The following is a 27,863-nucleotide window of genomic DNA, read 5'->3' as shown; positions in this document are numbered from 1 at the left end:
CGCCACGCTCACGCCACGCTCACACCACGCTCACGCCACGCTCACGCCACGCAGCCAGTGTGTAGCCGGCCTAAGGCAGATCCCACTTGGGGACTTCAAGAACTGTGACTGGGCCGTTGTGTTTTCTCCAACAAGTTTGCGATGACAGCGAATGAGAATAAGGGGATTAAGCAAACTGAAGAAAGACTCCGTAATCTTTTTTCAGTAACACATCTAACACAGCCATCTCCTCTGCAAACCCTCTGCTCACCACAGTCACCCCTCTCTGTCACAGTGAATCAAACAACACAAACCATTACTGTGATACAGCCTGATAATGTGTGACCTATTCCTCTTATTATTGTGTGGGGGTGATGTGGGGGTCAGTTCTAACATCACTGTTACCAGGCAATAAGAGCAAAAGGAACATTTAAATACATGTGTGGCTGCTTCATGCTGACTCAATCTGTGCAACATTGTAAACACTTCAAAATACATGTTAGTTGGACACATATACACTTAAGTAACTAAGTGGTTTCTGACAGCAAGCTACAGATGTCAATACACTATTTTGTCAAACTCTGTGAAATAATTGTTTTGTCATCAGACGCTAGCTTGTTTTCCACTGCTTAGGCATGCAGGTTTTGTGATCCACACCAAGCTGTGCAAACCTCCTAGCCGGTTTTTGTTTCAAAGCCACGGTTGTTCAGTGAGACTCTACAGAAGAGTATTTTGGAGCAGGAAGACGTTCACAGTCAGGACAGCGGGCAGCCAGACTCATGGTGCTTGGCCAACAGTGAGATCCTAGAGAAGGTCTTGAAGCAGCTTGCACACTGGTACTTTTTCACTTCAGAGTGGGTTTGGAGGTGAGCTCGCAGGTTGGATCGGTCAGCAAAAGCTCTGCTGCAGTGTAGGCACGAGAACGGCTTCTCTCCTGCATGTGGAACACAGAGATTTATGTCAGTAATGGCGCGGTAGTAGTTTCCTGTTCATAGTAATCCATAAACCCTCTAACCCAGGGGTCTTCAATGTTTTTTAGGCCAAGGACCTAGCCAAGAAATCTAGACACACCCTAGCGGCAGCAAATGTAATTTGCATCCAGGGGGTCTGGCAACTCTCCGTTGGCTTGCGAGCTGGAAAAACCAAACTCTTGCCGGGCCAATCACATCGTGTATAGAGTCGGTGCGCGGGCTTATGGCTGCTGCTGCTGGAAACAGTGGTATTTGGAATCGGCTTTGGCCGCGACTCTGGAAGACTTGGCGTTAAACTTTTCTTTGAGAAAAGAACAAAGAACGGCGCCGAAGTCATTCTTAAAAAAGGAAGATGTGTTCGGAGTTTTGCCGACCGGATACGGCAAAAGTTTAACCTATCAACTAGCTCTGCTACCTTCTTCGTTGCTCTGGTTGGTTGTAGCGCTATCCTATAGCGTGTGGACTGAATTTGAAAGACAACCGTTTATCCCGCCCCTTGGATTGAGCCCTGCCAATGGTGAGTTCCCAGACCCAACATCTTGATGTGGGTCTGGCTTGTCAGGCTACCAAGGACCCCTAACCTGAAAGAGAGACAGAGCACGAACCCCCTACTACATATATTACATAAAATTGAGTTGCACATTAAACTGGGCCTACGATAACTTGTAGGGCAGCCTAAAGCCTTTATTCATACCTTTTTCTAATGGTGCCCTACAATACGAAACTATTAAAATAATAATTATTGACATATTCATATATATTTATACATTATGTTTTAATGTTAATCATACATGTAGCACAGTGAATCCTTGAAGCTTAACTGTATCTGTGGATGATGATTTAAATGGCCCCAATGCAGCAACTCTGGAGACCCCCCTGTTGAAGATCTCTGCTCTAACCAATCCCAACTAGAACAGTAGCCTATGCAGAGAGACACAGTGACGCGGTTCAAACCTGCATCAGGGATCTATATGAATGGGTCAACGCAGAGCAGCCGACCCTAGTTTACCACCCTCCTCCTGACCCAGTGGGACGCAGATTGGAGGCTGCCCAATTTTGGTGAACTGGTTTTGCTACCAGGAACGGAAATTATTTCAATGATGACGGCATTTGAACATCATTCAACCAACCGGGCGAAAGCGAACGAGAGACAAAAGGACAGCGAGAGTGAGAGAGAGAAAGAGAGCACATGCGATTGGCCGATCGAGAGATGAGAGTGTGTATATCTTCAGACAGAGGTGAAACTGAATCTCCTCAGAAATGCACACGCCTTTTCAAGCGTCATGCCTGCAGTTTGTAATGCAGGCTTGCTGCTATAGACCCCTTGCAAACACGTGACCACGACCACGTGACGACGCCATGACGGACGGCAGAATCACCGGAAGCACAAGCTAAATAGTGTAGTAGACGAGCGGAAAGTTTCATTAGTTTCAAATAAATAACACTAAATAAAATGTAATAATAATAATTATACTAGCTATCTTCTTCTTCATGGCTTCTTCAGACATTGTTTAAATTCACCTACCCTGGTCCCTGTCTCGATCCTGCCGGTAGCTAGCTTGCCCCGCTAGCCGTTACCGTTAGCTGCCGTCCGGTGAGTGTAGTCAGCCAGGCTTCTGTGATAATCATCCCAATAACAATCCATGGAGCGGTGGTGGTGTGGCTATGTCTTCCAGTTACTGAAGGCTAGCTTTAGCTTGCGCTTGGAGCAGCAAGTTCATCTGCCTGTTGCCCCTCTGTCTGTCTCTGTTTTTTCCAACTCTTGAGGCTAGTTCCTTCGTCTGTATACGCGTCGATATAAAAGGCACGACCATATTACCTCCAAAAGGCTCTTCTGTGTGTTGCATATCTGCTATATTCTCCATAGTTATGTTACTCCAAGCTTCTTCCCTTGTAAACAAATCTGCTCTTCACTCTTCACACACTACGCTTCGAACGGAACACTCGCCGTTACCTTTTCTTGCTACAACTAGCAGCTACTACCGCGCTACTGTTTTTTTTTAGGGGGAATACACTTCAATACGTGATATGACCTGTCCTCTGGAGGACATAGCCACACCAACCGCGTGGATTGTTATTGGGATGATTATCACAGAAGCCTGTCTGAATACACTCACAGGACGGCAGCTAGCAGCTAACGGCTATCAGCTAGCAGGGAAAGCTAGCTACAGGCACGCATCGTTGTTCACTGGCTGAGCATAATTTAATCGTTGTTTGGCCTTTTGAAGCTAGTTTCCGTGCCATGTCATCTTTAATTTAACCAATATTTTTTGTATGCGTGTTAAGTTAAATGATCAAGAGAACGGCTTACTTTTTGGGATATGTAGGTCAGTGAATAACCAATGATAGTTATGTGGGACCTGTTAGCAGGAACAGCTGGTTAGCACGGCAGCTAGCTGGGTGAGGAAGTTTTATTATTATTATTATTATTTATCAGTCATTTAAAACAGAAAGGCAATACATACACATGCTTGTGTTGGTGAGGATTACTCTGCAGATTGTGTATGTGACTCGTGAGAACAAGAACAGCGAACCATACACAGTATATAAGCAGCGAACACGTTCTCGTTTGACTTGCCGTCAGTCTACAGAATAGCTCTTCCACCGTCCGTCATGGCGTTCATAATTCGCGGGAGTAGAGTGTGATGTCACGTGCAAAGGGTCTATAACTTTGTAGTCTCCCGATGACATCATCAGGGTTACTTCCTCAGACTTCACTGAGCTCCTCCAGAAGGACATACCATGACTGGTCAGCGGACCTTTGTGTGTAAAATCGGAGAGTGGCCCTTTAATAAAGAGTTGTTTTTTTACAATAAGAAGCTTTAAGGTGTGGACGTGTGTTTCACTGACCTGTGTGTGTTCGTATATGTCCCTGAAGCAGCCAGGGTCTGGAGAATGCCTTGCCACAGAGTTTACACACACAGGGCAGTGTGTGTGTCCTGATGTGCATCTTGAGCGCTCCCAGGCTGACGTACTCCTTCTCACAGTACTTACAGCTGAAGTGCTTCTTACTGCTCCACTCACACTGGAGCTGCTCGTGTTTGGCCAGGCCCGAGGAGCTCAAGTACTCTTTACAGTCCAAACACGCAAAGCTCCCCTGGCTGCTGCCGTGAGGGATGGTCGGAAAGAGGGCCAGGAGAGGGAGGGACGAAGGGATGAGGTTCTCTCTCCTCCTGTGGTCTCCTGTGACACACTGGATTCCCAGGTTCCCTTTGGTGCAGGATTCAGCTGGCTTGTAGGCATCTGCAGGGCTTCTAATGTAGCCCTCTGAAGAGTGGCCCAAAAAGGAGAAAGGGGGGGTGTTTGGAGAAGATGGCAGATGCAGTCGGTCTGCTCTGAGAGAAAGAGGACAGGAGGAGGAGGAGAGGGACTGGAATAGCCATGGGCTTGTGGCTGGACAATGATGACGAGGGGGGATGTCATTGTGCAGCACAGAGTCTTCATGGGGGCTGCAGGGGACCTCTGCGGAACACACACACACACACACACACACACACACACACACACACACACACACACACACACACCTTACAGTATTATCAACAATATTAATTAATCTTCATAATGCCTCTGTGATATTTGTACATTTAAAGGAGAAATGTGTAATATATTTACTGTATTAAATCATAAAATTACCATGATATGTCATTAGATAATAATGGAACATGAAATACTTTCTTCTCTGACAACAATGCTAAATTTCCATTACGGTACGGAACGTTTTGGCCACTAGCCTGGTCCTACCAGACTCTGGTCCACTAGCCTGGTCCTACCAGACTCTGATACATTAGCCTGGTCCTACCAGACTCTGGTCCATTTCATTGGTCCAGAGAGTCTGGCCACTCTCCATTGACAAGTGTTAACTTCCTTGAAGGCGGGTACTCTGTTGAAGTTTAAAACTATTGAATCCGCCCCAAGCCACTCTGGATCTGCCATAACCAATCGCTAACGTTTGGTCATGACGTCGGCTTAGCATCGCTAGCGTTCGCCTTAGCCAACTCCCTCTGTTTGCTGATTGGACCGGTAAAGATTTGACCAGAGACAACCCAAGAATATACCGCAAACCCAGACGGAGTACTGGAGGAAAATTAAAATTGAGTGGAAGTACGTAGGAGGGCGGAGCCAGGCTAGTCGTTGCCAGACATGAAACACAAACACAGCATGCTGCAGCCATTTTTTGATTGCAGTTGCATGATCAGAGATGTGATAAAACATGGGTAAATATTGGATGCATTTTAAGATAGAGACATTCACACTGGCTGCGTGGCGTGAGCGTGTCAGCTGCGTGGCGTGTCCGTTTTTATTTCAGCTCCCATGTTAACAGGTTAGAGCTTACACACTGCCTACGTCTCAGGCGCGGCTCGAGCCGCACCGTAAACGCTTGCATGCTAGAAATAGAACGGACTATTTTTCATGCGACACGCAAGCGTGTTGGAAGCGTTTCCAGGCAAAATAGAATAGGAAAAGATGTTTATATGTCATTTAGAAATGAATACATATTAATAAATGACATGTTGATGTTTGAAAGTCTCTAGGTTTTGACATAAATGCAGATATAAATGTAATTTTAATAAATAATTATCGATTTTCAAATATTGCACCTCTCAATAGAGACCGAAATATTCTGTAGCCTATTTTGCCGTCAATACTGCCGACGTGGCTCGAGCCGCGCCTGAGACGTGCGTGTCACACAGGCAGTGTGTAAGCTCTAACCTGTTAACATGGGAGCCAAAATAAAATCCAACACGCCACGCAGCTGACACGCTCACGCCACGCAGCCAGTGTGCAGGAGCCCTCAGGAGTAAATCTCATCAGTGTCAGTGAGCCAAAAATGCAGCATGCTTGTACCAAGATCTAATAATGCTTTTGATTGGCTGCATGCAGGAAAAACACTACGCTACACACAAATACGGGGCTCTTGGTGTGTGTTGTTGTATTTTGAAAGGCGCGACTACCGTGTGCGTCACATAGGTATAAAGGAGCTGAAACTAAAGTGTACTGTCATGTGTAAGTTCTTTTTATTAAAATGGGTTTGATTAGTGCTGTCAGTTAAACGCGTTATTAACGGCGTTAACGCAAACCCATTTTAACAGCGTCAATTGTTTTTGATTAGGCTAACGTTCTTTTTGGCCTGCAAACGTAGTTTTTTTCACATGCTGTTGCAACAACTAGTAACGTTAGAAAAACTACAACACCACACCGGATCTAGGTAGACTGGAAACTAAACAACAGGCACACCGCACACACTAGTTTGGGCTCGTGAGCCGGCCAAAGAGTAGTAGACTAACATTGTGTGTAATGTCTGGAGCGCTACAAGGCAGAGCCTCTTACTGGCATGGATGACTGTCCCCAGGAATGGTGGTCCACACATGAAGGGGCACACAGTGAAATGGCCCGCCTTGCACACGAATACTTAGCAACACCGGCCACATCGGTACCTTCTGAAAGGTTGTTTTCACTGTCTGGGCATGTTGTACAAAAGAAGTGAGCTTCCCTGTTGTCTGAAAATGTCAACAGGCTGTCTGTTTGAGTGACTGGCTCAAAGCAAAGAAGTAGCTTACCTTTTATTGGTAACCGTTACTGTTCATTCTTTCTGAAATAAGAGGCTGGGTTGATGAGCCTCTGGTGAATAAAGAGCAGTAGCCTGACTGCTATGTTAAAAGCAAACTTGAGAAAAAGAAAGTATTGTAATGTTATTTTGTATCGCCCTGTTTTTATCCCTCGGAGAGGGCTGTTGAAGGGGCTGTTTGTGTGACAAAGTATTTCTTTCACCATTTTATTGATGGACAGTGTTACATTGTGTGAGAGATTATTTGCTCTAAGTGAGAATGTTAGTGTGAAACTGAACACTACAGTATATGCCAATGTTGTTTTCAATAAAAAAAACATTTGCACAAAGCTAGCCGATCCACTTTTCCATGTTGATAAGAGTATTTAAATGAGAAAAAAAATAATGGGACAAAAAGAAATCAAGGGACATTTAAAATAGATAAAAATGTGCGATTAATTGCAAGTTAACTATGACATTAATGCGATTAATCGCGATTGAATATTTTAATTGTTTGACAGCACTCATTTTGATAAAATGTATCGTTCAGAAACCGGTATCAAATCCAGGGTATCGACACCCAGCACTATTGATAGTGTTGATATTGTAGGTATCAACCTGCCCGCTCCAGCTCTTTTCCAAACTTTACCACTGGCTGTTGCTTATTTAGTCATGGTTTTTTTATGTCAAAAAGAAAACTAAAATCTTTTTAGGGGCTTAATTCTAATCCTAATCTTCACTCAAAAAATGATCAAAAACCCAACATATTTTAAATACAGACAGGAGTTTAAGAACACACACTTGCAAAAATACACTCACTGCAATTCAGTCTTTGGAAACGTGCAGGAAATCACCATTTGTAGCCCTTTTAAGCCAAACATTTAACAAGTTTCTTTAATTTAAATCACTATAGTTTCCTTTAAACAGTCAGTCTTATTACCAGGTCTTCTTTCTATTTCCTATTCTGATGGCAATAATGGAAGTTCATCAATACAGTGGGATGGGGATGGGGAAGGCTCAAGCTCACTTTAAGGGCTGTTTTGGAACAAATACAAAGGTGCAAGGAGGGATTTGTCAGAAGGAGCCTGGAAGGCTGCTACGTAGCCTCTTGAGGCTGCTTAATGGGGCCCTTCTGCTCTCTCAAGGAGCTGGGGACGTTGCACCTGCTAAATCACAAAACTACATTTTGTTTGTGGCCAGACAAAACTGCCATGCCCCTTTATTCAGCATTATTTCCCTTACATAATATTGTAAAGAGCTGAAACAGAAAGGTTGTGCTGGGTTTAAAACATTTAGTAGGATACATGACCACTCCAATGTCTTTAAAATACTGTAAAACCTGACCTTCTAACCAATCAGTTTGGTCAGAAAGAGGATGCCTTTAATCTCTAATGGTTGTGAGCCATTGGACATCTAGAACAACAAAAAAGTGCTAGGCTACTCTAAAAAAAAATATTATTATTATTATTTATTATTTTTTTGGACATTTACTTAATTGAAACATTTAAGTAAAAGTCCAGCATTCACACTTCCGAGCAATAAAATACTTTGCTTGGCGTGTTCAATTATCAACGTATTCATTTGTAAAGATTATCTTTATGTAGGCTAGCAGGTGTACTGTTGTGTAATATCAATTTCTATGTTAGCTGAGGTTACTCTATATTACCTGACATAACTTTATTCAATATTTCTATTTTGTAATAATAGCCAAGAGTAGGCCTACTTTGTTACTTTCCCTCCTCTGACCGTTATTCACACAGAGTGATGCGTTCAGTGAATGTGTCTTACCCTCAGTGTTTGAGCTCAGTCTTCCATAGTTTGCTCTCTTAGCGATGTGATGTTTCTTTACCAAGAAAGACCGCGGCATGTTGTCGCCCTCTTCACGGGCGGGAGTTGGTGTGGAGTGACGGTGGTCTACAGCCGGTTAACGGAACCAGCTGTCGGTGGTGTGACTTTAGAGTAACCCGCTTGTGGTTCACAGCGGCGGTCCGGCGGCTGTGTGTCTGTCCGTCTGCGGCCTCGCGCATTCTCCCGTTGGTCAGGTGCGAGCCAAGGGTCGCGCGGGGGAATTTCCATACTCACTAGTGTTGAACCAATTACAATGAAAGGACAAGTGCAGGGGGCGGGCTATGTGTGTCAATCAGCATGCCCCAACAAAACAGGTGTATGAATGGTGATAGCCGCTCACTATAGAGGCACGGAAACACTCCACACTGGTGGAGCTGCCCCCCCCCACCGCCCCTCCTTTTTCATTATATGAAAACAGCTGATGGTAAATCTTAGCATCGCTTAAAAAGTCTCAGCATGAAACACAGCAGCATCAGATTATTATAACTATAATTATAACATGATTGCATAGCAAAGAGACAGAAGATTACCAAAGATGATCTTGCATTTCTGCATTTAATTTGAATGAAACCAGGGGTGTAACAGAAAATTCTGGGCCCTGTAGAAAGGCATTCTCTATGGGCCCATCCCCACATCCACAGCTATTCATTCCAGCATCTTTTTCGGCCCTCTTCACATGAGGGCCCTTGGTAGTCAGTCCCCTTTACACCCTCAGTCCGACACCCATATGTATTTAAGGGTAAGTGCTTGTTTTGCCATTGACAGGCTCAGATTAATATTCTAAGAGTCTGACAACAATATAGAACGGATTTCTAAGGAGGTCGACCTTTCTGTTAAATAGTAAGATCCTTCTATTTAAACATACACTTCATTCAAAGTCGACAGAAACAAAATAAAACTATAAAAAGCCGTTTTGGTTTGTCTTTCCACTTTTCCAACCATCACAACTCTAGTTTTGGTTGAAATAAACACATAGTTTACCAATTTACATGTGAACATGTGTTGGCTCTATACACGGTCTCGAAGAGGCCTATCTCTGTTGGGATACTTTCCATAATATTGTCAGACACGTAGAATAATAATCTGAGCCTTTCAGTGGCAAAATAAAGCCCTTTTAGTGGACCGAATTTACGATGCACATTTGCCCCATAGGAATTACTGGAATTGTTGGGCCTTTGTAAATTATAGTAATAATATATCTGTAAAGTGTCTCGAGATAACTCTTGTTATGATTTGATACTATAAATAAAATTGAATTGAATTGAATTGGTTACATTGCAGCTGTGGCTGCCGGTTACAGCGTTCACCCTTAATACTGGACCAACGTCAAAGATTGTTGTTCCCATCAGTCACTTAGACACAAAAACATAGGAAAATAGGGTCCAGGTTGAAAAAAACTGTTGTTACCCTTTAAGATCAGCATAACTTGTTGAACAGTGGCCTATGAATACATATTAATATATATATATATATACATATTAATATATATACATATTAATATATATATATACCCCACTGCTGCTCAATGGAAACTTGAAATTAATTCAGTGACTATTACCTGCAGAATCAAAGTACTGAGTCTTTACCCCAACATTCTGGCAGCTAAAATAGATAGATAGATAGATAGATAGATAGATAGATAGATAGATAGATAGATAGATAGATAGATAGATAGATAGATAGATAGATAGATAGATAGAGTGTGTGTGTATATGTATATATGTTTCCTATTAAATATGAAACTGTTGGTATGTAGATTGAGTATGCATATGTCATGGCAGAAGAAGTAACTTGTCAAATACGGTATATTGGACACCAATATTTTATTTATAAATAATGTACAGAACTGTTGGTTGAGTTAGGGTTACATTGTGAAGAAATTGTAATAAATGTCATGCATAAAAAGAGATGTTATATGTCTTATTCACTGCAACGCGTTTGATCATCTGCCTGCCTGATGTATGCTCTCAGGTCACAAATGAAAACCCCAGATGTTGAGAACATGTGGCCAGTTTCAACATGCCTGCCACTGGTTTCCCTCCCAGCCTGGTCTGGGCACGGCATTCACCTTGTACTTGGCCGGCTGGAGGACCACACCAAACTTACCCTCCAGACTGGGCAGAGAGTGACCCGCTGGGACAGAGAAGGTGAAGCGCTGGAGGATCCGCGACAGGAAGAGGAAAAGCTCCATCTTGGCCAAGGCCTCGCCCAGACACACCCGGAGACCGGCGCCAAACGGCAGGTAGCTGGACGACGGGATGATCAGCCCTGTGCCTTCACTGTTCAAGAACCGGCCTGCAGAGGAACAGCACGGGAACCCATATCAACACACACAAGCAAAACTACAAGGTAAAGATTATATTAATAAGAGTCATTTAGTTTAAGTTCTTTGTTTGTTTTGACTGACCAAGCTAAGGTCATCCTAAGTATATGTATTTATAGGTGTATGTGTGTATATCACAGTCCTTCCAGAAAAATTTGGAGTTGTTTTGTGATTGTTGCGGGCAAAAATCCTTGATTATGTGGCACGTTTTCTTAAAAAATGCGATGGAATATGCAGGATATTTATGCAATTTTATGCGATGAAATTGTGGGAACTTGCAAAAACTGCGATTTGATGAAAAAGAGAAAAAAAGTGATTTCCCCCCCCCCCCAACACCCCAACACCCTGCTTTTCGATGATGTTAACGTCGCGTAATTACGTCACTTCATAACGTTCCCATGGCAACAGGGGAAAATGGCTGCTCTTGTGTGAAGTAAACGCAACATTTTTCAACTTTCTGCTAAGATATATTATGGGACTTTTTTCCAACGAAAATGCGGGGATTATGAAATCATGCAAGGCCCGCATATTTTGCGCGGAAATCGGCAATTTATGCGGCGAAAGTGCGGCGTATTTAAAAAAATCTTTTTATGTTTACGCGCTGATTATGCATTGAATTATGCGATCGCATAATCGCGTTTTTCTGGAGGGACTGATATCTATAAGCACAAGAAAATGTGTGTGTGTGTATGTATGTGCATGTGTATGTGTGTGCATATATGTGTATCCTTAATTTTTCTTTTCTTTCTGTAACCTCTGACACACTGTCCATGTGTTGTGTATCTGTGTTGCATTGGTATTTGTTTTGTTTTGCTTTGTAATTAAAATTTAAATAAATAAAGAAAGAAAGAAATAAACTACAAGGTCCACATGAAAATCTGCGTCATGCCAAAAAAAAGGATTCTCAGTTCTGTTGCAGAAGGACCTCATGCTATCAGTACCATCTTAAAAGTTCAATTCATTTCAATTTCAAACAGAGTTCTCACCATTCTTTTGGTTTTCTTAGTCCAGCATTTAAGATATGATAAAATGGAGGTGAATTTGTATTTCCAGAAAGAAGAGGTCTAGATTATCCTGAGCAGCTAGAATTTTTTTCTTTTCTTTTCCAGAAAGACACATTGCTGTTGCTGCTAAATATTATTTTTCAATGTTGTGAGCACCATAAATGAAGTTCCATTTTCTTCTTGGGTGGATTATCAGTCAGTCACTAGACACTTTTTAAGTTTTATAATTCCTCAACATATGCTGCATGTCACCCAGAGTTTAAATGGTCTCGGGATTCAAATATGTTTTTACTGCATTTGGATCATAGATCCCTGTATAATAAAACTGGCTCAGGTGGTTGGTGGCTAGAGACTAGTTCATTTTTCCATTCTACATCCTGAGTCCTTAACAGCAGAGATGGCTTATTTTTGCATCATCATTAATCTGGTTCTTTTTATATTGAGTTCAGTAAAAAAAACTGACTTCACAATAGGCCTTTTCTCCAGCCGACATGAGAAAATGTCTATTGGCTCCACACTAAACAATTACATTTCAGTGCATTACTGTCCAGAGTAAAACCTGGTATTTGACAGCAGTTTCCTCTCACCAGGGTCAAAGAGCTCTGGGTATTTCCATTCCTTCTCATCATGGTGCAGAGACCACAGGTTGATGATGACGCGAGTTCCTTTCCTCACTGTGAAATCCCCTATGCTAAAGACAGGCACAGACACAGAGAGGAACAAACTAAATGTCTGCAGTTTTGACACAAATGACACAAAATATGGAGCAACATTCTCCAACATCAGTCCAGTGTCAGACCAGTTATGTGTAACAAGTCAGTATGACATGACTGGTGCTGTATATTCTCGCATGGACAGACCTTCCTCCACAGCACTGCGGAGGAAGGTCTGGCCTCAGGAAGCCTCAGGAAGGAACTTGTTTTGGTGGAACGTATGTACGTTCAAAAGTAGTTTTAGTCGTGCAACAGAAAACTCAGATTGGACAGATAGTCTAGCTAGCTGTCTGGATTTACCCTGCAGAGATCTGAGGAGCAGTTAACCATAGTCCTCATGAATCCACCGGAGTTTAAAATTACAACACAAAGAAAGCGGAAGGTAACAGACAACCAGGCGAAAAGAGAAATCTGGCAGAATTTCCGGCAGCAATACCGGAAGTGGAACGTCGTGGTCAGAACAGCCTAAAGTGCCATGTGTTGAGTGTACCTGGTGTCACTGAGGGCCACGTGGGGGATGAGCAGCGGGGCCACAGGGCGGATCCGTAACACCTCCCTGATGGTGGCCTCCAGGTAGGGTAGACTGCCTCTGTCACTGAGCTGGGGGGACCGGTCCTCCCCCACCTTACTGTCCAGCTCCTCCTGGATACGCCTCTGCACCTAATCACACACGCACACGCACATTTTACACTCTGTTTGTAAGAGCATACTACACACAGGCCTGAAATACACACACACATGCTCAGGTCCTTTGAAATGGAGAGACTGCTGAACAGGCGCCCTGAGCGGTTGGAGGGTGGGGTGGGAGGGGTTCTGTGCCTTGCTCAAGAGCGCCTTGGCAGTGCCCAGGAAGTGAACTGCCATCTCTCCAGCTACCAGTCCACACTTCGTACATTGGCGCGTAAAGGGACTTAAACCTGCGACCCTCCGGTTTACCAACCCAACTCCCTACGGACTGAGCTACTGCCACCCCAAATATTAATATAATTTTTTTAACCAGGTTTTTTAATCTATGAATTTCACACTTTTTCGAAATATCACTTTTCATGTGATTCCTTTATAAAATACATAGATCAGAGCTTTCACGAGCTCTATCACCACCAACGTTTTGTGGTATCACGGCTGAGGATGTAGCATCTGTGACCCATCCCCCATAGGTTTCTGACGGCATGGCTTTAAGTGTGAATTATCGTACATCATGATTTTCATCGGTTGCTGGGGGTCTGAAAATCCAAATGTGACTGCGATAGGCTGAAACATCTGTCAATAAACCTGACATAGTTGAAAACATACTTCTCCACAACTATAACCAAGACTCACATAAGGAGAAGTGAGATAAATAAACTGTGGAGCCCGATTAGCATCTAGTGGACTCCAGAAGAACTGCAGCTCAAGGCACGTAAGATTGGTTTCTGTACAGTGCATGTTTGTGAAGTCACAAAATGCTAATTAAAAAAATTAAAATAAAACTTTAACACTTAACCAAGTTGAGTGTCAAGCATGTGGAAGACTAGACAGAAGAATACAGGTTAATGATATGGCTGGATGGCTAAATAAAAGCATTCCATCATCCCAACAGACAATCGCTGTGTTCGAAACCGTTCCCTATACTGTGTTTGCCGTTTTGTAGTGGTGTTCCAATTCTCTGCTGTTAATTTCATTCACTATATAGTCCACTATAAAATACCCACAATGCACAGCTAATTTGAGTGTACATACGATGTACCCTGCATTTTACTCCAGTACACCCACAATGCAACGCGGCCCTTTTTTCCCGGAGAAGAAGAAGCAGAAGCAGAAACTGAAAAGGAATAATGGAGCGGGAAATGTAACATGCAACATATATACAAACGTACAACCTTTTACTTTTCTCCTGAGGGCTCGGTTGCTTTGAGGGATTCATTATAAGTCATTTTGTTTCAGTTTGTTTACCTGATGCTGGGCGCGCCCGCCTCCGTCACACAAATAACCGGCACATCTTCTGACGCAACAATGTTTTCAGTGCCGAAATCTGGTTTGGTCGTTTCCTATATAGTTCACTATTTAATAGGGCTGTCAAACGATACATTTTTTTTAATCGCGATTAATCGCTGAATTTCTATAGTTAATTGCGATTAATTGCATGTTTTATCACATGATTAAAATTCTATTATTTTGCATTTCAGAACTGTTTTTAAGTACATATTAACAATGGAAAGCAATTCTTACCAGTGTATCTTGATTGGGAATCAAATGAATGCAAAGAAAGTTACTTTATGAACTTGACCTTAACATTTGTATTAGTTAATTATTTATTTACTGTAAACAAAAGAAGAAAAAAGAAAAAAAAGAAGGGTACTAAACAACAGTCAGGAACTTGTTTATTGTTAAGGCCATGGTCAAAATTAAAGATTTAATAATAATAATAATGTAATAACTATAACAATATAACAACGTTACCTGCTGTCAGGTGTAGTGTAAAGTCAGGCACCGAAATGAGGCACCGACATCTTCATTCTTATTCGGTCTCGTTACTACCGTTTAGGTCAGCACGTTTCGGTACCTAACCCTACTTACCAGAGTCAATATAGTGTGCAGTACCTCCTAAATAATTTTGATTACTCACTGACGTCCAGCGATCACCGGTTGATGAGACAGTCAATAACAGGTCGGTGAGTAGCACTCTCCAAAATAGAGCTTTGCCTGAGCTCACTAGCATCAACCTGAGACACGTTAACTGTACTATGCTTAGCTCGTAGCTGGTAGCTCAAGCTTCACGTGCTTCGGTGACATATGGCTTTCGACTTGTCTATGAGCCGTCCGGGAGTTTTGGAAAATAAAAAGCGCCATTCAGAATCGTGTTGCTGCTGCATTTCTCCATCATGCTGCAGCCTACAGCATCAGGATGTGTTAGGAGGAAGTATGGCAGCTTGATGATAAGTAAAGGTGCGACAAAGGGTCAAAATTGTAGCCTGTTAGGGACGATGTGAGGCAGAGTGAAGTGAAAAGAAATTAATAAATGGCGGCATGCGATTAATTCGATAAAAAAAAATGTATGCGTTATGTTCGGCCGTCAATCGCAACGCGATTAACGCATTAATGTTGACAGCCCTACTATTTAATAAACACTATATAGGGTAGTGTTTCTCAAATGGGGGTACGTGTACCCCTAGGCGTACTTTGGAGGACTGCAGATTTTTTGAAAAATGTTTGTCAGTTACAAGGCTGTTTTTGCAAGTTTGTCACTTTTTAAAACATTTGTCACCTTTTTTTGAAGGATTTGTCATTTGTTTTGACCTATTCTTCAAGTTTTTGTCTCTTTTTTTCTAAGATTGTCGCTTTTTGGAATTTTTGTTACTTTTGTCGCCCTAGTGTTGCCTTCCTTCTTTCTAATGTGTTTTTTTTTCAAAATTTTAATTGCTTTTTTGAAGTTTGTGTCTCTTTTTTTGAAGTTCTTGTTACTATTTTCAACCTATTCTTGCCTTACTTCCTTCTTTCTACCGTCTTTTTTCCAAGGTTTTTCGCCTTTTTAATTAGCATTTAAATGTACTCCAGGTCCAAGGCTGTTGTTTAGTAAATCTATCGCTGACATCGCTGTATAGAGACTTTTTTTTTTCTACCAAAAATGAATTGTGCTGGTTAGGGAGTATATGGCTTAAAATACTGTTCAAAGGGGGAACATTATTTGAAAAAGCTTGAGAACCACTGATATAGGGAATAGAGGATGGATACCCGACGGAACCCGACGGAACCCGATGGAACCCGATGGAACCCGACCGGAACCCGACGGGCCGGGCTGGGTTCGCACAGATATTTAGAAATGATGTTCGGGTTCGGGTCGGGCTCGGTCACATCAGCGCACCTCTTGTGCACGCCTGTGTTAACGTGCGCATGTTGCCCTGTGTGCGCTGATGCGCTCATCTGTTGACATTTCCAAATGCCTTCCTACAGTTGCTTAATAAAAGCGGGCTTTCCACACAAACAAACGTACATTAGTCATTAGTATGAGAAAAATCTTTTGATTTTAACTGTGTCGGGCTCAGACATAAATATCTTAACGGAGTGTCTATTTGCACCCCCGGTACGAATAGCCTCGGCCACACAGCTGAGCTATTTACACCCTGTGACGTAACAACAAAAAACGCGTTGCTTAATCCACGCAAACCCCCCCCAATTGAAACTGGCATATTAGGGAAGTTTTGTCTCTAAAGTTTATAACAATTGAATTTCTAGCGGAAAATGGATACTACAGTTGCGCTTTCTGTCTTCAGTGAAAGCATACAACCGTTAGTTTGTTAGTTAGTACCTATTTTTTTGTATACAGTATGGTTACCTAGCAACCGAGGCTTGAAGAAACCAAGTGGTAAACAGTTGTTCAACTTCCTGAAAGAACTGCTGGCTGAGTGGTAAGTACGCTTGCCTTTGGTATGGGAGTTTGGAGTTTGATTCCCCTGTGTGGTTATGTTATTTTTTTAAATTTGGATTGGATAATTTGCATGCAATTGCGTAAGTCAGGACCTGCGAACGCGAATTTTTTTTTTGCAGGGTGGTAGGGGAAGACTCATGAATATGCCTGCTCTGGTTGGGTTGGTTAGGTTTAGGCAAGAGGAGTGGGATGGTTATGGTTAGGGTAAGAATGTCAGGGCGATAATATTCCAAAAAGGTGTAATACATGAGTAGTATGGATAACTCTGTGTAAATATATGCCAAGGTACTGTAAATGCATAGGGGTGCAAATAGCATACACTGCTAATTGTACCAGGGGTGCAAATAGCATACACTTCTAATTGCACCAGGGTACAAATAGCATACTGCTAATTGTACCAGGGGTGCAAATAGCCTCACCCATATCTTAATTGCTGTCGGGCTTGGGCCGGGTTTGGTTACTGCTCTGTCGGACGCGGGCCGGGCTCGGACAGATAAATGCGCCCCGATCCGGACTCTAATAGGGAACAGTGAGTGACTGAATGAGGAAACGGTTTCGAACACAGCTATTGTATGAAGGAGAGATTATTTGATGCCCACCTCTCTTGGCTACTGCTCCAGCCTTACCTGTGGGTAATGGATGAGGTACGTGATGGCCCATTTAAGCACAGTTGTGGTGGTTTCCACGCCAGCTCCAAAGATGTCTCCCACAGTCATGAGGAGGTGGTCGTCACTGAGGCCCACCGACTCGGCACTGATCCCTGCGGTGTTGTTGTTCTCAGCGCTGCGTTTGGCTCTCAGCAGCGCGTCCAGCAGGTCTCTCTGCACATGGTCACTGTAGTCTGCCTGGGAGGGAGCACCGTGTCAATGTACACTCACACTCATAGTATACTGTACACTGCATTAGATGGGGTTTGCATTAAATAGATAAAGCAACTCCGCAACTGCAACTAACGATCAATTTCATTGTCGATTAATCTGTTGATTATTTTCTTGATTAATCGATAAGTTGTTTGGTCTCTAATAGGGTGAAAAATGTCCAAGATGACATCCTCAAATGTCTTGTTTTGTCTAAAACTCAAAGATATTCAGTTTACTGTCTCAGAGGAGAGAATAAAGTAGAACATATTCACATTTAAAAAGCTGGAATCAGAGAAGTTTTGACGTTTTTTTCATAATAAAATGAAACCGATTATCAAAATTGTTAGCGATTAATTAAATAATTGACAACTAAACGATTTAGCGATTAATCTTTGCAGCTCTGAAGTGAAGCATGTCAGTAACAATGTGTAATAATAACAAGCATTGCGAGCAAACGGCAGAGCAATCAGTAACTTGAGACAGATTGGTTGACTGGGTTGCCGATCATGATGGTCAACATTGTCCTAGTTTCAAATATTACATATTTCTTCTTAAAAATGATGGATATGATGATGATTGATTGTTGAGTAGAGTTGGTGGATTCTGGTGAGGTCAGCAGCGGTGACCGTCAGCATGAAAGATACAGTTTTCCTTTGGGGACATAATTTAAAGGTTGAAAAAAGGTAATAAATTGCAATATATAGTAGAATAACACAAAAACCACAATAATATGGTATCGCGATAGTATCGTACCGTGGGGGCCTCTGGGCCCAGTTTTTTAAAAGTAATCCAGTGGGATTTTGGATCATGGATTGGCGCAAATCTTGGAAATGGGTGTTTCAAAAGCAAAAGAGGATTCCGAACTAAAATCAGATCATGTAATCCGATTTTACATTTGATCTAGATCAAACCTGCCTTTTGGGTTTTTCAAAACTTTGAACTCGGTATGGGATCTATTTGATCAACAACAACAAAAACAGGATTATCCTGATCCAACCATTCAGTTGTGAGTTTTTTTTAAGTGAATGATCACAAATTCAATGTTTATTGATGATACATTTCTTCATATTTGAAGCATATGTGAAGCATGTTACATCTAATGAGATATGGACTATTGGATAGTATTATCTTAGTTTAGTTATTAAACATTATAACAAAATAAGGAATGTAAAGTTTTTCTGTTTATTACAGTGTTTCTGTTTCTTAAAATTAAAACAAACAATGGCTATTTGTGTATTTTGCATACCTGTTGTTCTTTGCTAAGCCAGTAGGCTACACTGTTGGTTCCATTTAAGGCTCTGGTTAACAGGATTTGGTAACCCTGAAATTTGGTATTTAGATCAAAGATCCAATCCAATGTTCCTTTAAAAATCTGACATAAAAGTAAGATGGATCAGGTGATCCTGAATAGCAAAACATGGGATTTCCAAATCCGGATCATTTTGATCCAGATTAAATTTTTGGAAAAACTGTACCCCCTAGTAGTTACATAGCTAGGTAGAGGTCATAAGCAGCAGTGGATCTCAAAAGAAATATCATTGAAAAAAACACTGAAACCGTAACCATGAACTGGCAGGGACCCATTTAAAGGTCCCATGGCATGAAAATTTCACTTTAGGAGGGTTTTTAAACATTAATATGCGTTCCCCCAGCCTGCCTATGGTCCCCCAGTGGCTAGAAATGGTGATAGGTGTAAACCGAGCCCTGGGTATCCTGCTCTGCCTTTGAGAAAATGAAAGCTCAGATGGGCCGATCAGGAATCTTCTCCTTATGAGGTCATAAGGAGAAAGGTTACCTCCCCTTTCTCTGCTTTGCCCGCCCAGACAATTTGGCCCACCCATGAGAGAGAGACATCATGGCTTTCAAACGAGCAAAGTGGCAGTTGGTCAAGGCCACACCCCCACCCTCCACCTTGCCCCCCCACCCCCCCCCCCTCCTCAATAGCATTTAAAGCTACAGACACAGAAATGGCGCATCCTAAGGAAAGCTCATTTTGGGACTGGCTCTAGTGGCTGTAATTCTTCAGATACAGTATTAGGGGACCACTAAGGTCTGTATAAAAGAGACTTCAGATACAGTATTAGGGGACCACTAAGGCCTATATAAAAGAGACTTCAGATACAGTATTAGGGGACCACTAAGGCCTATATAAAAGAGACTTCAGATACAGTATTAGGGGACCACTAAGGTCTATATAAAAGAGACTTCAGATCCAGTATTAGGGGACCACTAAGGCCTATATAAAAGCATCCAAAAAGCAGCATGTCATAGGACCTTTAAACTCACTGGGCCAGTTGTTCAAAGCTAATCTGATCGGATTTTGGTTATCGGATTGGATCAAATCTTGAAAATGGGTTGTTCAAAAGGGATAGAAGGATTCTGAAATCAGATTAGATTACGGAATCCAATCCTAGTTTTAATCTGGATCAAACCTTCAGTTTGTGTTGTTCAAAACTTGTCAGTAGGATTTGATCCAAAAAAACAGGATTATCCTGATCCCAACAGGGGGTAGGATTTCAAGGTGGATTCCAGGAAGAAAATGTAGTAAAATTGGTCAAATAATACATTTGTATCATGTAGTGTATATACTTTTATTTATATTTTGCACTTGACTTGTGTAACCGTTGTAACAGTGATAAAGTAGATGAAGTAGACATAGGCTACCAATTAAGCTATTCAGTATAGTAAAGTTAAAATAAAATAAAAATAAAAACGGTCTTGTCCCCATGTCTAAACGAGAAACTGAAAGAGCAGAAGCACAGATCCTCCTGGCAGAGGAACTAATCAAGCTGACCAAACCAAGGCCAAACTTCAGATCCGCCTCCTAAAAGCAGGGCTTGGAGATGCTGGTCTCTCCTCCTCAGATGAAGAAGAACCCTGAACATTCTTTATTTTGTTAACTATTGGACATTTAGCCTTTTGTTTTGTTTTTAAGACATTTTCAAAATATCCACAATGTATTTGTTAATGTATATTTGTTTTTATTTGTTGTGGCTCAGATGAGGGGTCATAAAAGAAATTATGAATGGAAGTGGATGGTTATGTTATTTTTGTGTTTTGTCTCAAAATAAGAAACCCTTACAGTGACCCCATGTTGGCTCTCCTACCTGTTCTTTACATAGCTGTTAGCCCACATAGTGATATGTTGTCCCATTTAGAGCACTGGTAATCCAGATTTGGTAATCTTGAAAACTGTCTATCTGGATCAGGGTGATCCAGTCCAATGTTGCTTTGAAAAACCGGCATAAAAGTAAGACAGATTACCTGATCCTGGATAGCAAAAAATGGGATTTCCAAATCCAGATCATTTTGTCATCATAAATGTTTTGAACAACTGGCCCCTCATGATTTCATTCCAATATTGGAAATTTGTCTCCAATAGTATAATCGCTTGAAAAGTCGGTTGGTGTAAGATCGGCATTAGACTACACAGAAAGACAAGTTTTACATTTCCGGGCTGGACTACAACAGTTTGTGAACAGTGTTTGCTGTTGGAGATGGTAAGTCCCTTTGGGGTGGACTTTGGGCTTTTTCACTTTGTAAACCTATTACATGCCCAAAAAAGATAATATATAAGCATAATATGAGCACTTTAAAAGAATACAAAGTGTGCCACTGTCTCTATTTTCCCTATAATAAGTGGACTTTTGTGAAGAAACAACTCGCGTATCTAAAAATTCTTCTGTGCAGGTGCATAATAATGTCAAATGACATAGTCCTTTCCAGGAACTTCCCACAGAGATTATAGTTACAGATTGTGGCCACTCAAACCATCTTTACCCCATTAGTGACAACACAGGGAACATAATGAGCAAGAGGCCAACTGTACCTTGTGTTCATCATATTTCTTCTGAAGAAGTTCGTCTCTGACTGAAACACACTGCTTCAGAAGACGCAGGTCTGCATTAGGAAACATCTGGAGCAAAGAGAGACAGCCGTTATTAACATAATGACGTTTGTTGTATTATGAGTGCATGTATATTTTCAATAGACACGTTAATACAAATATAAACAGTATTTTGTCTAAGTCTCTCTATTTTGTTCCAGCGTTGAGTTAAGTCGGATGGTTGTATTAAATATTTTTTTAAGGTTGAAGGTGTTAGGAAAAATTTTTAACATCCCAAATTAAAAACTGCATGTATGAGTCATGAAGGGGACTCCTCTTTTTCTTTTCTTTTTGTTTATAGTGGAATACAAGTGATCAACGTGAAGACACACATGGAACGGTACAAGACAAAAGGAGCTAAAAAAAACAAAAAACGAAGGGGGACATATTGTTTGGCTTAGATTTTTTTTTATTTGAATACGCACCTGGTGTGTGTGTGTGTGTGTGTGTGTGTGTGTGTGTGTCCCAAAGGACAGAGGATAGCGAGGCGGCGACATTTAGGCGGTGGGACATTTAGGGACAGCTGGGTCAGTGTTAACAACGCCCAGATAAGTCGTTAGTTCAAGCTGCATTTACCAACTATATTTAGTCGGGTCAAATTTGACCCATATTCAAAATGTTTCTATATCAGAAATTTTGGGTTCTTTCAACCAAATTGTCAAAAAAATTATGTGGATGGTTCCATACAACCATTGCTCTTCACAAGGAAAATAAAAGATCAGCTCAGTACTTTCATTGAATTTGGGTGTTTTATTCAATTTTATAGCATTTGGAGAAAAAAAAGAAGAAAAAAGAATGTGAAAAGAGTGACAAAAATGTCGGTTCAAAAACAGGTTCAAAAACGTAGGGAAAAAAACAACCAAAAAAGCACAGGAAAAATGTGACAAAAACATCAGTAAGAAGTGACAAAAAAAGGTATAAAAAACTTTGGGGAGAAGCAACAGAAGTGTCAAAAAAGACGACCACAACGTTGAAAAAAAAGAGTAAATTTTGACCCAGAAAAATTTAAAGTTGTACGGTCGACAGGAAGACAACACAAGGGTTAAATGTATAGTGATGGCACCCTCTAGTGGCCGTAGTACTTCTGAAGGGAGCAGAGCAGGAAATAAGGTGGGGTGGGAGGTGTAAACCAGGGCTCTTCAGTGTTTTTTAAGCCAAGGACCCCTTAACTGAAAGAGAGATGGAGCAGGGACCACGTAATATATATATTGTATAACATTAAGTTGCATAATAAACTGGGCCTACAATGACATGTAGGGCAGCCTAAAGCCTTTATACATACCCTTTTTGCATAGAATACTAAGCTATTCAAATGTTATAATTATATTATAATAATAATTGTTGGTATGATTTTATAAATAATATTTTAATGTGAAACATACATGTGGCACAGTGAATCCTTGAGATGAACTGTATCTGTGGATGTCCTTAGTGACTAAGTTACCTATAGGCCAGTAAGCAGTGGGGATTTACATTTGCTAATAATATGTTGGATTCATGTTAAGACTTTTCCATTTTTGAAAAAAAACAAAACAATTTGAAGGCCCCCTGCATTGACTCTGAGGACCTCCTAGTGGCCCCGGACCCCCTTGTTGAAGATCCCTGGTGTAAACATCCCTGGTGTTGCATGACACAAGATGCTTCTTACGGGATTTATGGGAAATGTGGTCTATACCGTTAAGGCAGTGGCTAGTTATTGCTTTTCCTGGTACGCAGCAAATGTCAATAGTAACTAACTTAAATAAAATAAAACTAATTTAATAAAACTGATAACATACATTGATGTTGAAAAATACTCAAGATGCTCTTTAATTGTGTTACTGTACATCTCCTGTAGATTAGATTAGATTAGATTAGACTTTATTGATCCCAAATTGGGAAATGTCAGTGCTACAGCAGCAAAATATCAGACACACAACACACATACAATAAGTAATGAATAGGATAGAATACTAGAAGAAATGTTCAAAAAATAAAGATATCAAAAATACAAAGGAAAGACTGTACAAACATACAGTATACAAGTTGGGAATACTTAACTACTTAAATAGTATTTATAAAGATGTAAGCAAAACCTATGTCTGTGTAAGCTGCACTTAGTGCAGTATTGTGATGTATATGAGTCTAATCTAACACTTTTTCTTGAAGTGGTCAGTGCGACACCGTAGCTATGTTTTCTTGTTTATTGCCTTATTATTACATAAGATCCTGCTCTAACGTTGTGTTTGAGTTGTGTACCTGTAACCAGGGGAAGATGTCCACCAGGCTGTCCTTTGCCACAGTGTCCACGATGCCCTGGCTGTAGCGCAGCATGGCCTCAAACTCTGGGTCCCCGCGGCGGTACGAGGAGTTGAAGCAGAGCGAACAGATGACGTTGGTGACGGCCCGAGTCAGCTCAGGAGACAGATCCAGGGCCAGTCCAGCAGCTGCTGCCTCAGACAGGACGCAGCACAGGGACTGGGCCTCTGCACAGACTGAGCAGGACACAGGCAACACACCATCTGTACAATGCTTACTCTAAAACTGTTATCAAAATGTTCACTCGCTTTATACTTTATATTGTGTGTGTGTGTGTGTGTGTGTGCGTGCGTGCGTGTGTGTATATGTGCGCGTGTGTGTGTACGTATGTGTGAGTGCATGCGTGTATGTGTGTGTGTGCGTGCGTGTGCGTTTGTATGCGTGCGTGCATGTGTGTGTGTATGTGTGCATGCATGCGAGCCTGTGTGTGTGTACGTGTGCGTGTGTGTGTATGTGTGTGTGTGTGTGCGTGTGTGTGTATGCGTGCGTGTGTGTGTGTGTGTTAGGGTTATCACCTAAAACGAAAATAAGCACAAACTATTTTTTTTTGTAAACTGAAACTAAATAAAAACTTAAACCTTTAAGGAAAACTAAAACTAAACTGAAACTATATTGCCAGGTTAAAAACGAATTAAAAAAAATATAATATATCTCACTACTTTAAAACAGGGGCAGCGTGAATTTCGGTCAACTCTGGAGACCCTGAACTTGACTTGAGATGGCGCCGGGACGTAATTGCTTCACTTGGGACACTAAAGTAGCACAAAGATTCAACATCAGGGCTATTCCTCCACAATGGATTCTGTATCTATATGTAGCTAAATCATACTGAGACATTATAACTGGCCCTGAGAAAAACAACCTCACACTAAAAACACACTCCGAAAACAAACTCAGACTAAACTGAAATTAAATTGAAAAGTCAACTAACTTTAAATAATAAACAAAGAAAACTATTTGATCCTTGGTGTGTGTGTATCACACTCATTTAAACTACTTAACTACTACTACACTGCTGGTTAGTTTAATGTACACTATAACAATGCATTATATTTATATAGACTGAGTGTATATTGTGTATGTAAATATAAGCTGTCAGATAATGTAGTGCAGTAAAAAGTACAGTATTGTTTTCCCAAATGCAGTGGAGCTGAGGTATAAAGTATAAGGAAAACGAAAAAACTCAAGTAAAGCTCAATGAAGTCAAAATTGTATGTAAGTACAGTACTTGAGTAAAAGTACTTAGTTACTTTCCACCACTGTGGATGGTAGAAAGATCTGAGAAGGTACTATGGGCATCTTCAACATGCACTTTATCTAATGAAAAAAATCTTCAATGTGCAAATATTGTAATGACATTGACATGTAAGCATCGGAAGCTCTACCCATAATCCTACACTACACCTCCATTTCTACATGTCATCATCCCGTTGTCCTCCTATGTCCCTGTCCTGCATCCAACTCAAATACCCAATTCACCTGTAAGTCGATGGACGGCGAGTTAACAAGACAAAGTATTTTTTCAGTGTGGAATTTGTACTGTACTTTACAGTACTGTAACATAGAGAGTAACAGCGACACTGCTTCCTCAAAAAAAAAAAAAAGTATCTGCATGGTGAGATCCCACTAGATCAGGGGTCAGCACCTTACTATTAAAAAAGCCATTTTTGGCTATAAGTAAAAAAATCGGTCTGGAGCTGCAAGACAAATTTGAGCCTTTAAATGACAAAGCCTATTATGTCTAAATTAGTATATCAACATTTCCTATAGGTCTAAATGAGCATTCATTAATATGGTGATGTTTATTGCCATTTTTATGGTTATGGTTATTATGCTTTTTGACCAATTCCAGAACAAGCACACTGCATGATGAGAGAAAGCAAGCGATTTCGGAACTGCTGCAGAAAGCAGAGAAGAAGAACATTTTTTTTTTGAATTGTGTGTTTTTTTTTTATAATTCTTAAAAAATTCTGCAGCAGTTCCGAAATCGCTTCCTTTCTCTCATTCCGACCTGGATACTTTTTTTTGGGCAAATGCAGTGTGCTTGTTCTGGAAATGTATTTCAATATTACTTTTTTTGGGGGGATTTGGACATCTGTTTTTTGGTAATTGGAGGACCGGCCATTTAACTGATCACCTGTGTATCTATTTTATCCATTTTTGTCCCTATTTTTGAAATTTTTGTCGCTTTTGTCACTTTCTTCAACGCTTTTTTTTATATTTATAGTCATTAAACCTAATGTAAATGACATTTTACCTAATTTTTGAGTTATAAAAAAAGCAGAAATTATGAATTATTTTGACTAATAGTTATGATCAGAGGATGTTGAGTGAATCACAGACTGGTTTATGTCAAAGTTTAGTCAGGAGTCTGTTCTAAAACCATTTAAACAGATCTTTTTCAAATGATATGAAATAGAATAAAACACCCAAAATTCAATGGAAGTAATCATTCATTTTACCTGTGAAGAATGTTGCATGGGTCCCATACAACCTATATGCACGCATCCAAGTTATTTTGGGGGAAATTTGGTTGCAAGAAACCCATATTTCTGATATTAAAAACATTGAAAACGGGTCAAATTTGGCCTGAGGACAACACAAGGGATGAGAAGAAGAATCACGTTGGAGGAGTGTAGAGAGAACTGTACTCACTCATTTTCTCGATGGAGGCAGAGCCCTCCCCAAACATGCACAGGGCTCCATGGACTATCTTCCTGTGGAATCTCCAGGTAGCGCTGTAGTCTCCAAACGCAATGTCTTTCCCATCTCTGGTCAGGACGTCTGTGGTTACCTTCATCACACACAGGACGGGGGTGGACAAAGGGGGGGGAAAAACATAAATGACAACTGCAAAGAAGAAGAAGAAGAAGACAATGAAGAAGAGGTCTACTCACAGTTCTGGGTCTTCCTGCAAATATCTTTCCCTTCTTCAGCAGGATTTCTTTGGCGTGTGTGTGCTGGTTGATGACGATGACACAGTGGGAGCCCATCATCAGAGAGTACGTCCGTCCGTATTTCTTCTGCAGTTCTTTAAAAAGCACGTGAGGAGGGTGTGGGCTCCGCAGGCTCAGCAGACTGCCGATCAGGGGTAGCGCTGGGAGGCGGGGGGGCTCCTGGGGGCCACGAGCGGACATCTTGAGCTTCAGGCGCAGCGCTAGCAAAGCCAGGCCCACGGCCAAAATCACACACAGACACAGAAACCAAGCCATAGCCACAGCAGAGGGCCCTGACAGAGGGGAGGGGGGGGGGGTTTCAGCGGAGGCCAAGCATCACACAGAGGAGCTCTGCAGGAAGGCGCTGAGCTGCTGCGGGGACCGCCTTTTATGCAGCTCCTTCAATGCCAAATCCTTGACTCGGAATTCTTCAGGCCCGGGCCAACTTCAACAAGATAAGATGACACTTGATTCACTGGATCCTGCAGAAAGCCACGGCGACACATATCCACACATGGCCACTGTGACAGTGTAGTCAGCAGTGGTGGAAATTTGGAACTAAGTGCATTACTGTATTGAAGTACAATTTTCAGGTAGCCTTTAACTTTTGTATTTCAAACTTCTAAGAACAAATGCTAAATATCACTGCATCACAACCAAATGAGTTGATTTATGGAACAGCTGCAGTGAAGAGATGAAATCATGTACAACAATGAGCAATTTTAAGAGACTATTTAAATTGAATATATTGAATGGATACAAAAAGGACAAAAAGGGGGATAGTATTGTATACTGACTGATGGTTTCTGGGCTAATATACTACTTTAAAGCGACTTTGAGTCCATGAAAAGCGCTATATAAATTCAATTTATTATTATACTACGTCTAGTTTGGATGGGTTATTCGGTTTGATATAGATAGACGGAAACGAAGAAGATAGATGGAAAAGATATTTTTTTTGTAAATGTGTGTGTGTATGCATCTGTGTCTATGTGTATGCATGTGTTTATGTGAGTGTAGGTAGGTAGATATACGATGTATGTACATATAAATAAGAAGCATCAAATTGTTTTGTATTTAACTAAAGGATAA

General features: G+C 41.2%; 1 protein-coding gene across 1 annotated transcript; it reads right to left on the bottom strand.

Moving 5' to 3' along the window:
* LOC120547725 (steroid 17-alpha-hydroxylase/17,20 lyase) lies at positions 1–27,082 on the bottom strand. Its single transcript, XM_039783344.1, has 11 exons — positions 26,733–27,082; positions 26,491–26,629; positions 23,776–24,011; positions 21,481–21,567; positions 17,418–17,636; positions 12,877–13,046; positions 12,261–12,364; positions 10,393–10,641; positions 8,287–8,376; positions 3,801–4,412; positions 1–913 (listed from the first exon to the last, which is right to left on the bottom strand). The coding sequence occupies exons 1-11, from the start codon at positions 27,045–27,047 to the stop codon at positions 735–737; spliced, it is 2,400 nt and encodes a 799-aa protein (XP_039639278.1). The 5' UTR covers positions 27,048–27,082; the 3' UTR covers positions 1–734.
* Positions 27,083–27,863: the final 781 nt, after the last annotated feature.

This window comes from Perca fluviatilis, chromosome 19 (genome assembly GCF_010015445.1).
Source record: "Perca fluviatilis chromosome 19, GENO_Pfluv_1.0, whole genome shotgun sequence".
Lineage (NCBI taxonomy): Eukaryota > Metazoa > Chordata > Actinopteri > Perciformes > Percidae > Perca > Perca fluviatilis.
The sequence above is the reverse complement of the archived record's forward strand: the minus strand, read 5'-3'. Positions and strand labels throughout refer to the sequence as shown.

What these genes read in the sequence shown, in the direction of transcription:
- LOC120547725 (XM_039783344.1), bottom strand. Translation starts at nt 27,047, where the DNA reads ATGGCTTGGTTTCTGTGTCTGTGTGTGATTTTGGCCGTGGGCCTGGCT. An exon ending in CCCAGAGCTCTTTGACCCTG is followed by an intron (nt 10,642 to 12,260) that starts GTGAGAGGAAAC and finishes GTTCCTCTGCAG; the next exon opens with GCCGGTTCTTGAACAGTGAA. An exon ending in ACTGAGCTCAAACACTGAGG is followed by an intron (nt 4,413 to 8,286) that starts GTAAGACACATT and finishes TGTGTTCCGCAG; the next exon opens with AGGTCCCCTGCAGCCCCCAT.